This window comes from Brassica napus, unplaced genomic scaffold (genome assembly GCF_020379485.1).
Source record: "Brassica napus cultivar Da-Ae unplaced genomic scaffold, Da-Ae ScsIHWf_1075;HRSCAF=1531, whole genome shotgun sequence".
NCBI classification, from domain to species: domain Eukaryota; kingdom Viridiplantae; phylum Streptophyta; class Magnoliopsida; order Brassicales; family Brassicaceae; genus Brassica; species Brassica napus.
In genome coordinates this window covers 94,904-111,475 of record NW_026014501.1, presented here as the reverse complement: position 1 = coordinate 111,475, position 16,572 = coordinate 94,904, and the positions used below count along the sequence as shown (strand labels likewise).

The following is a 16,572-nucleotide window of genomic DNA, read 5'->3' as shown; positions in this document are numbered from 1 at the left end:
ATGCAAATCCACTGATATCGAAAATCAAAGAATCTTCCATAAAAAACTTTCATATATGCTTATTAGGTATCGGGGTTAAACCTCATACATCTTTTCCCTCTACCTTTAAACTAGGTTTGCCTAAGGTGAGTTTCTTTTTCTTCTTCTATTACAGTCATAACCTTAATTTGTGTACGTGTCATGTGTTTTAGTTCTTTAATGATATTCCAACTCATTCGAGTTCTGTTTCTTAGTGATCTTCTAATCTTAGATTGAAATCAAACTCAACTAAGATAGTTAAGGGATTTAACACCATGTCTTTGATTTTGTAGTCGAGGATCTTGGTGTGAAAGGGAAGAGGCTGAAAGTTTCGGAACCAAATCTATCCTAAGCTTCTGAAATTTGCAGGATTGTGATCCTCCAATGAGTAATTCAGAGGAAATCCCAAGCAGGCTTGAGGTAGATATGCGTTATATAAATCACTAATTCATATAATCTACAGTGTATGTTACTTCCTATGCTAAGTGTATATGATAATTGGATTTTGATGATGAACAGGGCAAGAATATAGCACGAGTTGTGTGTTGCATTCTAGGATTAGGTTCTCTCGTGGCATGGAATGCAATGCTGACCATCACCGATTACTATTATCAAGTTTTCCCGGTATGATTCTCTAAAAACATTTTTTTGACAAATCTATTCAGTTGTTATATATAACTTTAATTCACTTCATTTTTGTTTTGTATTGTTTTTGTGTAACAAACAGAAATATCATCCTTCGCGGGTGCTTACCATAGTTTACCAATTGGTTGCCAATGTGTTTATATCAACACTTGCTTATAAAGAAGCCAAGCTCAATACTCGATTTCGTAACATTTTGGGGTACAGCATTTATACTGCTGGCACATTTTGTCTGATCATTGTAAGTACACTTAATTTTCAACAAAATGTGTTTTCTACATGATATACAACTCCCTGGTTTTGATTCATTGTTTTCGGTTTGGGGAAGTTGGATCTTGCTTCGCATGGCAGTGGAAGTGTAGGAGCATATGTCGTGTTGTGTTTGATTGTTGCTCTTTTCGGATTGGCTGATGCTTTTGTACAAGGTGGAATGGTTGGAGATCTGTCTTTCATGTGCCCCGAGTTCATACAGGTTTAGTTTTGGTCTTTTAGTGATAGATTGTCTCTTCACTAAAATCAATTTAGCTAAAAGTTATTATTATTTTTATCTTTTATTTTCAGGCATTCATGGGAGGCTTAGGCATAGCCGGGGCACTAACCTCCTGTTTAAGGCTTATTACGAAAGCAATCTTTGACAAGTCTTCTGATGGTCTCCGAAAAGGCGCTTGTAATGTCTCTTCTAACTTCTCCTGTAACTTTTTGTTACATCTTATTATATAACTAAAGCTAATATTAATCATCATGTGTTTCTTGTAGTGTTGTTCATAGGAATAGCAACATTGATCGAGTTAGGATGTCTCATTCTATATGTGACTCTCTTCGCTAAGCTTCCTATCGTAAAATACTACCGTTCCAAAGCAGGGAAAGAAGGCGCTAAATCCGTAGCAGCAGATCTAGCTGCGGCCGGCCTCCAAGAGCAAGCTCAACAGGTTCAGTTCTAAATAACTTTGAACCAAAAACAAACAAAAAACACCAGTGCTGTGGTTTTTATTTCGCTAGTTAATTATCTGTTTAACTTTTGATCCTCACAAAAGGTTCAACAAATGGACGAGACCAAGATCATAAGACTAACGAAGAGGCAATTGCTACGGCAAAACATTGATCATGGGATGAATCTATTCATGATTTACGTTGTTACGCTATCGATTTTCCCTGGTTTTCTTTATGAGAACACAGGAGAACACCGGTTGGGCGATTGGTACGTAACACTAACAAGCATTCAGTTCATATATTTCATTACTATACATATATATTGGTTATGTAAAAACCATTTTGTGTGTGCATGTTTCATGTGTCAAATAAAAGGTATGCACCAGTCCTAATAGCCATGTACAACGGATGGGATTCAATCGCCAGGTTCATCCCCTCAATCAAAACTTTAGCAATGGAATCTAGGAAATGGATCACGGGCTGCGTTATTGCGCGTTTCTTGCTCGTTCCAGCGTTTTACTTTACAGCTAAATACGCAGATCAGGGATGGATGATTTTCCTCACCTCTTTCTTGGGATTGAGTAACGGTTATTTAACAGTCTGCATCTTCAGCATTGCACCAAAGGGTTACAATGTAAGCTACTTTATAGATGATGTCTCTCCAATCAATTTTAAACTGGTTATATATATGTCTAATTCTGAAATATATTGAACTTCTTCTTAATAGGGACCCGAGTCGAATGCATTAGGGAACTTGTTGTGCGTGTTTCTATTGGGAGGTATCTTCGCTGGTGTTTGTTTGGGTTGGCTTTGGCTCATTGGTAACAGCTCGTTCTAAGCGAAATTATTGCTGCAAATTATTAGATAAACTTATTCCTTCGATTGTTGTTTATGTTTTAATCTTTAAACTTTGCCTCAAACTTCTTTTTTTACTAAATTTATAGTTTTTGAAGCTTAGATAGATAAACTTCAGATATTTCTTTTGCGGTATATTTCATTGAGTTTCCTACGAAAACAATGCTTTGATTACCATTTCATTGGTTTTTAGATCATGATTTACAAATATTAACTTTTTTTTTTGTCACAAAATTACAAATCTATATCTATTATTATAAAATAGAATTTGTTCACTCCCGGTGCTGCCACCTCAGCGACCAACTAGAAAAGTAGTTTATTGTGGGCGTGACACTCAAGGAAAAGCATTTGCTATTCGTTGGTTATTAGGGGCATCCCGAAAACGTCCGGATCCGCATCACTTCGTTTATCTGTATATTGAATATGGGCCTTTATATTTTCCTTTTTTTGGGCTTCGCATAGCCATGGAAAGTTGAACAACGTATTTTCCTCACAAACCTGGGTTTAATCGTCTTATTCAATCTGACTTCGTCATCTACGGTTAATCGTAAAACAAACCATCACCATTGAGAACCATCGCAGTTAATGGAGTTTCAGGAGATTTTGTGAGAAAAATCTGCGTGAGGGATCTCTGAGTCGATCTTCGTTCGCATCTGTTCGTCTTAGATTCTTTTTCTCCAAAACGTTACGGATTCGTCGATTCATTGCCATTAAGAACCATATTTAATCCTTTGACCCACAATAAACACTATCAATCATTCAATGCTATTTATTTCCCTGTCTATCCACCTTTAAAAAGGCCAGCCCTCATCGACTGAACATCATCCTCTTCTCCCTCTCAATCTATTCAGTTATCGTTAATTAAAAGCAATTTTTTTTACAGTTTCGTCTCTCTCTATCTGTTGAAATTTCTGTAACTTTATTTCTCTACTCCTCTGTAATACACACGATCTTCCATTAACAAACAACATATTTTGATATAGACTCAATATACCAACTTCGGTTCAAAGGTTTGCTCTGGATTTTGATTTTTTGGTCATAGTGATGATTAGATTTCCATCCTATGATTGTTTTCTTTGATAATTCAGGTTTCGCAGTGCTTGGGAACAAAGAACGTCAGCAACAATTTCTTTAGTCATAAAAGCAAACAAATTGATAGAACTTCAGCCAATCTCAATTGATTCCGCCACCGTCATACGTCCACAATCTCTTCGTCTGGTACAGGCAGAAGTTAGGTTTAGCAAATATTCCCCAAAATTCAATCGTTCTCATGATATATCATCTTCAAAGATGCAAATCTTTTAATGTTTGTTAACCTTAATTTCTTCCAGCAGGTTGTTTCCTGAGGAAAAAAATGGTGTCTGCATATAAACCAGGTGTGTCGTTCCTCTATTCTAATTTTGTAAATATCAGACACTGACGGAGGTCTTACATGAAAAGCTGCCAACGATGTCCCTTATTGCTTCGGACTTTAGCTACTTGCCCGATGTGAAAGTTCCTGGTAAAAGAGCCCCATTGGTCTCAACAAAGGTATGTTCTCCTCTTTTCATTCTTACCTGCATTATTGTTGACTTTCTTACCATGTGTTACTCACAATACTTTACAGATTTGGCCAAAGTTCCAGCCGCTTTTAGTTGCTTTATACTATTTCTAATTATCGTTTTTTAATGTGCAGGAGGGGATAATAAGCTTAGATGGAGATGTTTTTGCATAGTTTTATATTTTGTTTGCACAAACGTACATTTGAGATTTCTCTAGCTTTAATAGCTGATATCAGGACTTTCAACTATACATGCTTAGGAGATGTGTGGCGATTTATGGAGCTGTGAAACATTAATATATCGTGGAGTTATACGAACATGAGATAGCTTTGAAGTGGAAAACTTAAGAAAATGGAAATGTACATTCATCGATGCATATTTCAGTCTTCGATTCTGATGAAATTCATATAAAAAGGATCTTTAAAGGTAGCTACTTTCTTTTAAATTTTAAGTCTATATAACAAAAAGCCTTTGCGACATCAATGTAAACTTATTCACTGATTGTCGGATAGGCAAAGCCAATTATGAAGATAGCAAAATATGAATGTAATTACGAGAATATGATTGAATGAAGTCTTTTTTTTTTCATCGATAACAACATTCTGATTTAGCATATTTTACTAAAATATAATAATTTGATTATACTATTATATTAAATTAAATATATATAATTGATTCTTCTCTTTTGGTGATGGTTCATCATTTATATAAATATGACATCATTCGTAACTTAAATATATATAATAAAAGAGATGTCCTTTATCGTTTTTTAAAAAGCTATGCATAAATTAGAAGAGATATAATCACCTTTTTAACATTTGAACCATATAGACAATACATCAAATGCTCCATCAATAATCTTTTAAATAATCTTTTTTTTTTCTGTTATCTTTTTTTAGCCTAAACCTTTGGTAGTTAAAAAAAAAAAAAAAACAATTGCTGAATTCCTTATTTTTCAAATATTTGTTGATGTGAGTTTGAAGAAACATCAACAACATAAATATATTTTCCAAATATAATAATACATAAATATATAATCTAACATATTATTTATAAATATTAAGCAGTAACAATTAATATCATATTTTTCTATTTTAAATTGGCTTTACTTTTTCTAATCTTTTAAATTATAAAATTTAAGAAGAAATGTATTAAAATCTATTAAACTCAAGAAAATGAAATATTGTGAACAAAGCAAAATAGTTATATTTTTTGAATTGTTTTAATATAGTTGTATAATTTCTATAAAAAATAGTAAAATTTGTAGTAAAAATAGTGAAAATTATGATTAAAATTAACTAAAATTTTCATTAAAATTTAAAATATATTTGTATCATTTCGTTCATTTGCTTACCCGCCTGTAGGGCAAGTCCGACCCTAGTATTAACTAAAGAAATGTTTTGGAACCTAAAAGTGATCCTTTAATTCTTCAGCTCATAAGGAAAACCGTCCACTACAAAATTGAATTTATGCAGAAAATGAAATATAAACTAAAATTGATATGGTGAAATATACCGCAAAAGAAAATACAAGTTTGATGTAATTAGAAAGATGATTAAACTCAAATCAAAAGAACAGAAGATCACAGAATTTTGAATTTTGTCTTTCATTTTTCTTTTCTGTAAAAGATGGTGTTTCATCAACTCCTAAGTCGAAACAAAAGTTGGCTCTCAAAAGAGATTCAACCGTGTACAAAATAATAATAATAATAATAATAATAAAAAATAAACCTTTGTCAAATCTAGGGAGCCATCAGTCCATCGACCGTGTAGGAAAGTGACTTCATCCAATCCGTTTTCAGCAGCATTTTCTGTAGCGTTTGCATTATATCATATCCCGGATCCAGCTTCCGTTGCCATCCCTAACAGAACCATACATACCTCAAAGCCTCAGTCTTGTTTTAAGATATGAACCAAACTCAATAACATCAAGAAACACAAAGATCAACAATAAACTCACCTCGAGGACTAATGTTGTAAACATCACGGTGGAGACATTGCCATCAATATTAACTCTATGATTTCTCATTTTCTCGAATAACTCGTGCATACAATCTGCTGGATGAACTGATTCTCCTTCTGCTGTTCCCCAGAATCTAAACGCTTCTTCTACTTCCTGTCATAATATGTGTTTTATGTATAAATATAAACACCACATATATGAAGAAACTTTGTATGTGTTCGCACCTCGACAAAGGCCTGTGGGTTAGGACACTTCTGTTGTTTAGATAACTTAAGTGTCCGTTCAGCGGCAGTCCGACCATCTCTACGTGCAACCGCCTTGAAAAAACCGAGTAGGTTGTCTCTGTCCGTTTTCGAGAGCTCTGCAGTCATCCCTACATCAAGGAAAATAATGTGTGGCTTCTTCGATCTGAACAGACCTCTTTTAGCACCGTTCTTCCTGACAAGAATGTTCCCGGGATGCATATCAGCATGAACGAAGTTGTCCACCTGAAAAAAAAAAAACAAGAATGAGATAAAAAAAATTCTTTAAAAGTTATATAACTAAACTGAAACAAACAAAAAAGAGGATTCACCAGGAGCATCTTCAAGAGAGCATTAGTTCCGATATGAGCTACTTTTGACTTGAGCCATTCATGTCCTTCTGGTCCATCCACGTAACGAGCCACGCTCTCTCCGTGCTCGAATGACTCAACCAGAACGGAGGGATGCACAAGGGGAAACACAGGCTTAGGGAAAGAGACATCTTTCCATCCACGGAAGTTGTATATAAACCGACTCAAATGAGAAGCTTCCCTCGAGAGATCAACCTGAGACAACATGTAGAGGCTAAACTGCTGCACGCACTCATCCAACCTAAGCCAGTTCAGACCCGGGACGAAAGTAGTTAGCTTTGCCGCCATTTTGATTATCACAAAGTCTCTCGTCATCGTCTCCTCAACGCAAGGATGTCTGACTTTAACAGCAACTTCGGAGGACTTCACCTTTTGTCCTGGATACTGAAACTTCAAGGTGGCTCTATGGACTTGAGCTATGCTCCCGGAAGCCACTGGCGCCTCATCAAACTCCTCGAAGATATCAGAGAGCTTACGACCAAACGCTCTCTCGATGGTTCTTTTGGTGAACTCAAAGCTGTGCTCAGGGGCGTTACTGTGAAGCTTGGAGAGCTGCAAACACAGATCCTTAGAGAACAGATCAGGTCTCGTGGCGATCCATTGGCCGAACTTGATAAACGCAGGACCAGCTTTCTCCAGAGTTCGATGGAGGACCTCATGCCGCAACTTTCTGAACCGTGGCCCGCATGAAAACTCCAACAAAGCCATTACGAGATTAGGAGAAAGCAGGACAGCTAAGTAAAGAGCTCTCCCGAGGATAGCCACACTTTTCACCGCGGAAAGAAACAAAGTAGAGATAACCACAGGGATGTTAACCGCGTTCCTGTAAAGAGAAAACTGCTGCGGAGACCGTATTAAAACAGGAGGAGTTGGAGCGGGCCTTTGCGCATATGCGACTTTCCTACAAGTGAGAGCTAACACGCCAGGTACTAACAAGTGCGAACGGGATACAGACAAGCAAAAGGCTTGAGCGACCATGCTTATCCTAGGTAAGTTCCACTGGTGGGTAGAGTATCTATTAAGAAGCCATTTCAAAGAGAATTGAGCACGTTGCTTGACTACATAGCTTCGTGAGAGAAGACTATGACCGAAAGATCTTCCTTTAGCGTAAGGGAGAAGGGACAATGAATGATACCCATTACTCGAATTTCTGAACTGAGGCAAAACTAGAGAAACCTTGAGAGATGTTCCATGTTTCTGGTTAGAGTAGAGAGATTGTGTGTATCTGGTAACCACTTTGGTGACCAAGAATCTGCATGAAACGGAAAAAAAAAGGATTCAACTTTTAGAAGGAAACAATCAAAGGGAAAGAATAAAGGTTGAAACTTTGTAACTTTTTTAAACCCTAGGAATCAATTTATGTGATGATAAAGCAGAGACGAACCTAGAGAGGAGAGTCATGGCGAGAGACGAGCTTTTCGAGAAGAAAGGTTGTTGATCTTCAAACCGTTAAACGTACGGAGCATTGTCTCATCGATTATGACTCGGTCGACGGTGGCTCGCCGTTTCGTGGGGTTTTGGAGGCTGAAGACGATACGGAGAAAGAGAGAGAGAGAGAGACAAGGGACCCACAAAAGGCGACCTCGTGGGCTTCACGCTAAAAATATTTGTCGTCGGTCCAAACAATCACGCTAACTAAATAAAATATCTTTTCTCTTTTACATATTTAGTAATGTCTCGTGGGCTTACCAAAAAATATTTTTTTTCTTTCTATAAAGGGTTAATTAATGAGCTATTGGTATAGAAATTAGGGAAAATTATAAGATTGAGCAACTTTAGTTTGAATTAGAAATTTGGGTAAGTCCATGTTTTAATTAGGTTGTTGGGCAACCTAGTAGGAGAGAGAAGAAAAAGTGGACAGTTTTAACCTTTTTGCCCAACAATCTTGAGCTGAAATTCGTGGGACCACGCTGTCTTTTGTTCAGAAAAACTTGCCTCAGGAATACCGACACACGCACGCCGGATGTGCGTGTAAGAGACGAATTGAATATTATTTTATTTTAATTTCACAAGGAAACATGGTATTGGGCTTCGTTTTTGGGCTATTTGACCCCCAAAACTTGAAGGCCTTATATGTGATGATTTCTCGCAGGAAACAACGGCTTCAAGGTGGACGAATGGCCATTAATGACTGGTGACTTTGGAAAACATGTGTTTTACTTTAATTTATTAATTAAAAACAGGGCAAATATTAATTATTTAATACAAAAACGTACGAACCCTATCTCTTTGTCTGTCTCCTTGTTGAGGACGAATTTTACACACAGAGGCATGAGCTGCATCCGATATGGTGAGGGAGGAAAGGGTATAGCGGATGGTGGGTGTTCTGTATCTAGCATCGAAGGTAAATCATATATAAGCCGTACACCATTGCATTTATGACATTATAGTTATTGCTGAAATCATTTATTACAGATTTGAGGGTGTTCGGAATTCAGGTGTTTTTTTGTGCGAAACTATATTTATTGCTTCTGATTAGCACATTGAATTTTTAAATAAATTTATGTTTTATTTTTCGTAGGTGTTCACGATTCATACATCGTTGTAATCTCTGGACGGTGGATTATGTATGACACTGGTGACTGGGATTTTAAACTTGATAGCGACCGTATGGGGAGGGCTGTCTATGCGAAGTTGATAACTTCTGTTGAAGACTTGAAGCGGGCCATTATTGAGTCATACGGTCTAGTTGGAATGTCTGTTGCCGTTGAGATGTCATATTGGCTTGGTGAACACGGATCTTGTGCTGTTGGTGAAAGAGAAGCTCCTGTTCAAATTTCCAACGATAAGGATTTCGACTTGTTTACTTCGGCACGTAAGGTGGACAAGTACATCAACGTATTTGTCACATTCAAAGAGGAAATAGATGGGAAAATCCATTTTCTGAGGCCAATGGGGAATCTTTTGAAGTCCAAAGAAGTTGCCAGCAGCAACGAAATGCAAGTTGGGAGTACGTCTGCTGATGTGCACACCCGGAATGAAGTTAATGACGGTGAGACTGATTTGACCGAAGATGAAATAATTCTGATGGGAGTTGCGGAAATTGAAGCAGTTTATGCCTCAAATGGTTTTGGGATGCGTGAAGTGGATGGAACTGCATGTGAAGTTCAGAATAAAGTGGACACGACTGAAGATGCTGCGTTAGGGGAAGGCGAAGATGACGACGATGAGGATTATGATTACAATTTATGGCATGATTTTGTTGGACGAAATTGCGAATGGGACGATGATAAGGATGAGGATGGAGGGGTAGGTGGTGGTGGTCGAACGAACGTAACATATGGAGGTGTACGTGGTGAGGTGGTGACTAAAACGAGGAGTGGACGAACTAATCCTTCTTCAAACAAAGGCAGTGGTTCATCTACAAACAAACAGCGTACCGCAAACCCACCATCAACTTTTGAAGATTACGTAGATGAGGGTAGAGATTACATAGGCTCATCTAGGATTTCGATGGAGAATATTGAAGAAGCAAGTAACAATTTAGGTGTCAAGTCAAGTGATCAAGTGGCCGACACTGAGAATCATTCAGATCCAAATCAAGAAGAGGACCCAAGTTTGGACAACAGCTCCCAAATGTTGGTTCTCCAGACTCCTCCAAAGCCGTTCAACATGCATACTCGGGAAGTTGACGACAGTGATGATTTCGTTGGGCAGGTCCCTCAATGTGTTTCGTCTAGACCGACACATGATACATCTGATGGAGAAGACGAGGATGACGACTTTGTCGAACCGGTACCTATGTGTGTTTCGGTTGATCAGACACATGAAACCCTGGTTGGAGAAGACGAGGATGACGACTTTATCGAACCGGTACCTCAGTCTCGAAGCCGTGAGGAAGACGCAAGAAGACGTCGTGAAAAGGATAAGGCTGATGACGAATCACTCATGAAATCCGTTAGAGCCGTTGAGCTATATGGATTTGAGGATGTAGAAGCTTCGTCTAACAACGAAGCAGTTAACGATTATACCGTCGATGATATTGACTTCACTCTAGCAGATGCTGATATGTACACTGGGAAGCTATTCAGTAGCAAGCAAGAATTCAAGATCAGTTTGCACATTTATGCCTTAAAGCAGGTGTTCAGGTTCAAGTTCCACAAACATGCGTTTAACTACGTCGCAGCGAAATGCATTGATAAAAACTGCAAATTTTATGTTATGGCTAAGCAATTGGGGGAATCTTCGACATATCAGGTGAGGAAGGCGCAACTGAAGCATGTCTGCACATCTGATGCTAAAGCGCAATACAAGAAACATGCGACGTCGAAAGTAATAGCTGCACTAATGAGATCGAAGTATGAAAGGCTCCAAGCTGGACCGCGCGCATCTGAATTACCCGAGATGCTCCGGACTGAGTTCTTGTTTACGGCCACATATTGGAAATGTTGGAAAGCAAAAGAGTTAGCAACTGTGGCTGCACAAGGAACAGAAGAGAGCTCTTACAAGCTCCTGTCGAAATATTTTTATGTTGTAAAGTATGCAAATCCTGGGTCCATTACTGATATCAAAACTGAAAAAGATGTTAAGGGTCAGACAAGGTTTAAGTACGCGTTCATGGTGCTGAAAGCTTGCATTGACGGGTGGAAGCATCTACGGAAGGTTATTGTGGTGGATGGTACTCATATGTTTGGGAAGTACAAAGGGTGTTTACTAACTGCAAGTGGGCAAGATGCCAATTTTCAGGTATTCCCTATAGCGTTTGCTGTTGTAGACAATGAAACAAATGAGTCTTGGAGTTGGTTTTTTGAGAAGCTGACAGAGATCGTAGAAGATGGCTCCGATTTATCTATTGTGTCTGATAGAGCAAATCAAATATGTGTTGCTAAAGATAAGTGGTATCCTCTTTCACACCATGGGTGCTGCCTCGTACACCTACAGAGAAACGTCGACGCAAAATTCAAGAAAAGGAATCAGAAGCAAATGGTTGGCAGGGCAGCCGAGGTATTCAAGGTATCCCACTTTAAGAGACTTTACGCGGAGATCAAACTTACAGATAAGCGCTGTTGGGATTATCTTGAGAAGATCGATCCTAGGCATTGGACAAGGTCACACTTTGAGGGCGAGCGGTACAATCTAATGAGCTCGAATATAGCTGAGTCTCTCAACAAAGCACTAGTTCCTGCGCGCGATTCCCCGATAATGGCGCTATTTGAGTTCATCAGACGCATGATTAGTCGTTGGTTTGTGAGTAGACAGCGAAAGATATCGAAAATGAGTGGTGAGATCCCCCCGGCTGTTGACGAGTTGATGGAGAACAATCTAGAAGACGCAAGAGCGTACGCTGTGATGCCTCTGTCTGCTTTTGAATTTGAGGTAACTCTAAAAACAACCGGCTTCGGGAGTTCTGTTAATTTGGAAACCAGGTCTTGCACATGTCTTGAATTCCAGAAAGTTGGAATACCATGTCGACATGCCATTGCTGCGGCTATGTTTCGGGACTTGCAGCACTCAGAGTTCGTTGCAGACGCCTATCTAAAAAAGACATGGAATGAAACAACAAAGGGTGTTACACTCCCGGTTCCAGATCCGCAAGATCTTTTCATACCTTCGGAGGTTAGTGACCTTATCATGTTACCACCAAAGACGAAGAGACCACCAGGACGTCCACCGACCAAGCGTAAACGTTCTGCAGGAGAAATACCGGTACGACCTAATCTCATCTGACTGTAGTCATGGATATTTTCTGAATAAAGGCTGTTATGTTTTTTTCAGGAGGGGCCGAAGAAGAAGAAACTAAACACATGTAGTCGATGTCATATCTCAGGTCACAACAAAAAGTCTTGTAAAGAACCGCTACAATGATGGGTTATGGATGGAGGAGATTTTATGTATTGTTGACAAGGGAGTTCTTGTTTTTGGAAATTTAAGTGTTTAGGTGTTTCCTAATAACACATCTATAATGCTATTTTGCGAACTGATGAGATATGGATTACGCAGTGCTTCTTCTTGAATTTATTAGATATGTATGGTTTTATTGTCATTCCTAAATATGGTGTTCATGTTTATGATTTGATGTAACTTGTTTATAACTTGAGGTGTACGATATCTGTGTAGCCAATCTAGCCGTTAGAAAGACATTTAAATACAATGTAGCCGTTGTATTGTGGTCCAATAATAATATAGCCGTTACAATCTCAATCTATTTAAGTATGAGTGCTTGTGTCGTCTATATTTCAGATTTTTAGCGATTCTCTCTTTACTCTATTTTTATACTAAAGATGGGACTTGATTATAGCTATAGCCAGCCTTCGGAATCAGAGGACTATGGTGGGAATGACTCCAGCGACACAGAAGACCGTGAGGTTGAAGATCTTATTCGTCGGGACCAAGCTGAGCTAAATTACAATTATGCTGCGACGGTTCAGTACCCTCCGCAACCCGAGGTCAAATTTGGATTCCCGCAGACATGCTACTGTGGTGGTCGGCCTAAGCTAGCAACATCTCGCACTGTAAATGATCCAGGTAGAAGATACTACACGTGTGATAATGTTAATGATGGAGATTGTCATGTTCATAAATGGTGGGATGAGGCGGTTATGGAGGAGATGAGAGCCAGGGATACGCACACACTTCAATTGTCTGAAAAGGTAGATTATCTAACCTTTTGGAATGACTATGACCCACAACTTAACAAGTTTAAGGATCTCCAGAATGAGACTGAGCAGAAGCTGGTTAGGCTAGAGAAGATAGTGTCTGAGTTAGCTGAAAAGAGAACAAGGTTAACCAATGGCTTCGAATACTTTGTTGGTGGAATGGTTATTATATTAGTTTTACTTGGGTTGGTGATCATATTCAAGTAACTCTTTATTTTGTAATGTAATAAATCAGATGAGTAATGAACTCTTGATGTGGTTTTTTGTAATGTGTCATTTTTTTATGATTCTACTAAAATTCTATGAACCAATAAACACCTTTGAAATAAAAAATGGTGAATATATCCCTCTCAATATTATATTCTACTATTTAAGTAGAAATGCTTTTGAAGCAACTTACCGTTAGAAATGCTTTTGAAGTAAAATATAGCCGTTACAATCTTGCACTATTTAAGTAGAATTCAGAACACCCAACAATCTCTCTTCACAACACTCAACAATCTCTCTTCACCACACTCACCAGTACCACAAAATGACGGATCCTTACTATAAAGAGATGAAGCATCACAAAAGGGAGTATGACTGGGTGAGCAATTGTGTCTATGCCAATTACAAAATTCCAACGAAGTGTATCTGCGGTGGAGCTATCACCGTGGAAGCTGATGACAGAGGAAGAAACTATTACGTATGCAAAGATTTTAAGGTAATATTGGAGTTCACAATACTTAAATTTGCCTCCATTGTTAACGGAAATGGTATTGTTTTTAGCTAACAAATCTAATATATTTTCTTGTAGAACGATGGTTTGCACATCCGTCATGACTGCCTTACCGCCCTCGAGGAAGAGCTGGATTGCTTGAGAAGTCAGTATGCTGAGGAGGTGTCGCTCCGCCGTGAGCTGCAATTTGAACTTGCGCAAATGCGTGAGGAGATCAAAGAGCTTAAGCAATTAATTATGGTGGATCGCTGATCTTAGCATTTGTCGGATCTATTATGTAATTTTCGTACTCTTCTATCAAATTTGTACTCTTTATGTTAAGGTTAAGGGATTCTAAGGTTAATTTGTACTCTGTTATGTAATTTTATGTTAAGGTTAATTTGTACTCTTCTATCAAATTTTAACTGTTTATCTCATAATGGGCCTATCCATATCCAATTAAGAAGCAAACCCATTTGAATTAATGTAGTTTCATAATGTGTACAAAAGTCATCATTATACACCCTCGGTTAAGGTGTACGAAGTCATCATTATACCCCCTCGGTTACGTAAGCTTCATAATGTAGTTTGAAATTAGGGCTACCTTCTGACACGGAGAAGACATCTTCTTTATACATATTTGTACTAATTAATGTATGAACTTAAGGTATTCTCATCTCTCTCTTCGTTGGTGTACGAACACGCGTACACTTATGGTTTTAACACGAAAATAAATTTAAGTGAACTCTGTCTACGACAAGAAAGTTTCCTACTTTATTTTGTATGGTCTAATCAGTCGGAGATTTAATTCTACCGAGGAGTTGCAACGATTTAATTCGCATGGTTTAAACACATTCTCTGCAAACCTCTTTCTCTGCAAACCTCTTTCATTCCAGAAATGGTGTCTGATATCAGCCAGGGCAAAATGACCGTCGCAAAATACAAACGATTCTTTTACAGTTTGCCTATAGTCGGCGAACGCACCGAGCAGCAGTTGATCCTGTTGGCCAAGGCCGGGTTGAAGGAAGAGATCCGCGACGGTCTGGAAACTGAGGAGTTCGCCACACTCGAGGCCCTGTTCGAGGAGGCGGAGGAAGTCGAGGAGGGGTTAAAGGAAACACCTCCATCCAGCCCTGGCAAACGCCGCCGCACAAGCCCCGATCACCGCAGCAGCAAACGTGCTCGCAAGGCGGAGAAAAAAGGTGACCCGGAGGATGAGGGTTTTGGATACCCCGGCGAAGGAGATACGGGGTTAAAGGACGATGAAGAAGGTGACTACTGGGAGTGGATGCAGATGGAGACGGACGTGGATGACGACGCTTCCGACAGGACCGACGACACATTGGGTTCTGGGCAGTTCAGGATGGACAACTACCCAGACAGCTCCGGCACCGACTCCAGCACCTCCGACTCCGACTAGGAACCTCCTCCTCTTTTAATATTATTAAATATTTTGAATTTTATTGTTTTTTGTAATTATGTTGAACTCTTTTTTTTTTGAACTCTTTATTATATTTTATAATATAATTTATGATTTCTGTTTATTATTGCTGTCTTTTTATGCATGTTTAATATTGGTAAAATTAGGAATTGCTAATTATACGAATACTGACGGTATACGAATACTAACGGTATTCGAATACTTAAGGTATACAAATACTGACGGTATACGAATACTGACGGTATACAAATACTAACGGTATTCGAATACTGACGGTATATGAATACTGACGGTATACGAATACTCACGGTATACGAATACTGACGGTATTCGAATACTGACGGTATTCGAATACTTAAGGTCTACGAATACTGACGGTATTCGAATACTTAAGGTCTACGAATACTGACGGTATTCGAATACTTAAGGTCTATTTGGAATGGTCTATTTTGGAATGGTCTATTCTGTGTTTGGACAATTTGGACTAGGTACAATTTGGACTTAAGAAAAATAATGTCCAATAAACTGCTTTGTCCATTTGGACATACCCATTGGACATGGACAGCCCAATAGACATCTCTATTCATAATTCCATTAATATTTATCTTTACTCACTTTTCATTGATTAAACGGTATACGAATACTGAAGGTATACGAATACTTACGGTATACGAGAGAAAACATATAACATTGACGAATACTTTAGGTCTACGAGAGAAAACAGATAACATTGACGAATACTTAAGGTATACGAATACTTAAGGTCTACGAATACTTAAGCTATACGATAGAAAACAGATAACATCGAGGATAACATAAATAAAGTCCTAGAGGATGTGAGAAATGTTGCAGCATATCCAAAATAGCCTGCAGTTTTTACAAGAACCTTCAAAATCGACTGTGTAATCATGGCCATAAAGGCAGCTTGGTGACTTGATTACCTCATCATCCGGAAATTTGAAAGATGCACCATATCTGTTCATGTATGGCGCTCCAAATGATATCAATCGCCACTCTAGATCAGCTCCCAGTCCAACTATCGCATCCGAGCGAAGGTCATAGTGATTGGCTGCGAACTGCTGAAACAGTTTACTGGCTTCCTTGTCATTGCCAATACACACGTTGAAAATGCCGACTGCTAAAGTTGATAAATCATGATTTGGGACATTTGGTTGCAATATTCTAATACATTTCTCAGGACCTACGATCAGTGCTGCATAGAGCCCTTCATAGTAGATAGCGTTTGTGTTGCCAGCTGTTACGCACTTGATGAAAAA

At 38.6% G+C, this 16,572-nt stretch overlaps 2 protein-coding genes and 1 long non-coding RNA gene across 5 annotated transcripts; 2 read left to right on the top strand and 1 right to left on the bottom strand.

Annotated features, from left to right (window-relative positions):
• On the top strand, positions 1-2,547 carry LOC106376782 (equilibrative nucleotide transporter 7). 2 transcript variants are annotated; one of them, XM_022695103.2, is made up of 10 exons: positions 1-125; positions 312-438; positions 538-642; positions 746-901; positions 989-1,132; positions 1,222-1,327; positions 1,417-1,589; positions 1,695-1,858; positions 1,966-2,224; positions 2,318-2,547. In XM_022695103.2, exons 2-10 carry the CDS (start codon positions 403-405, stop codon positions 2,426-2,428), a joined length of 1,254 nt encoding a protein of 417 aa, XP_022550824.2. In that variant the 5' UTR covers positions 1-125; positions 312-402; the 3' UTR covers positions 2,429-2,547. The 2 variants fall into 2 exon arrangements, with proteins under 2 accessions (XP_022550824.2, XP_013672353.2); XM_013816899.3 differs by having other exon boundaries at positions 70-125; positions 388-438.
• A 350-nt stretch (positions 2,548-2,897) lies between these two features.
• LOC106376783 lies at positions 2,898-4,574 on the top strand. 2 transcript variants are annotated; one of them, XR_001275688.3, is made up of 4 exons: positions 2,901-3,455; positions 3,534-3,680; positions 3,780-3,975; positions 4,121-4,574. It is a non-coding gene; the product is annotated as an uncharacterized LOC106376783 (long non-coding RNA). The 2 variants fall into 2 exon arrangements; XR_001275687.3 differs by having other exon boundaries at positions 2,898-3,455; positions 3,534-3,975.
• An 891-nt stretch (positions 4,575-5,465) lies between these two features.
• Positions 5,466-8,195, bottom strand: LOC106373727 (uncharacterized aarF domain-containing protein kinase 2-like). The gene is made up of 5 exons (XM_048771246.1): positions 7,946-8,195; positions 6,523-7,813; positions 6,173-6,436; positions 5,946-6,101; positions 5,466-5,847 (listed from the first exon to the last, which is right to left on the bottom strand). Exons 1-5 carry the CDS (start codon positions 7,960-7,962, stop codon positions 5,728-5,730), a joined length of 1,848 nt encoding a protein of 615 aa, XP_048627203.1. The 5' UTR covers positions 7,963-8,195; the 3' UTR covers positions 5,466-5,727.
• Positions 8,196-16,572: the final 8,377 nt, after the last annotated feature.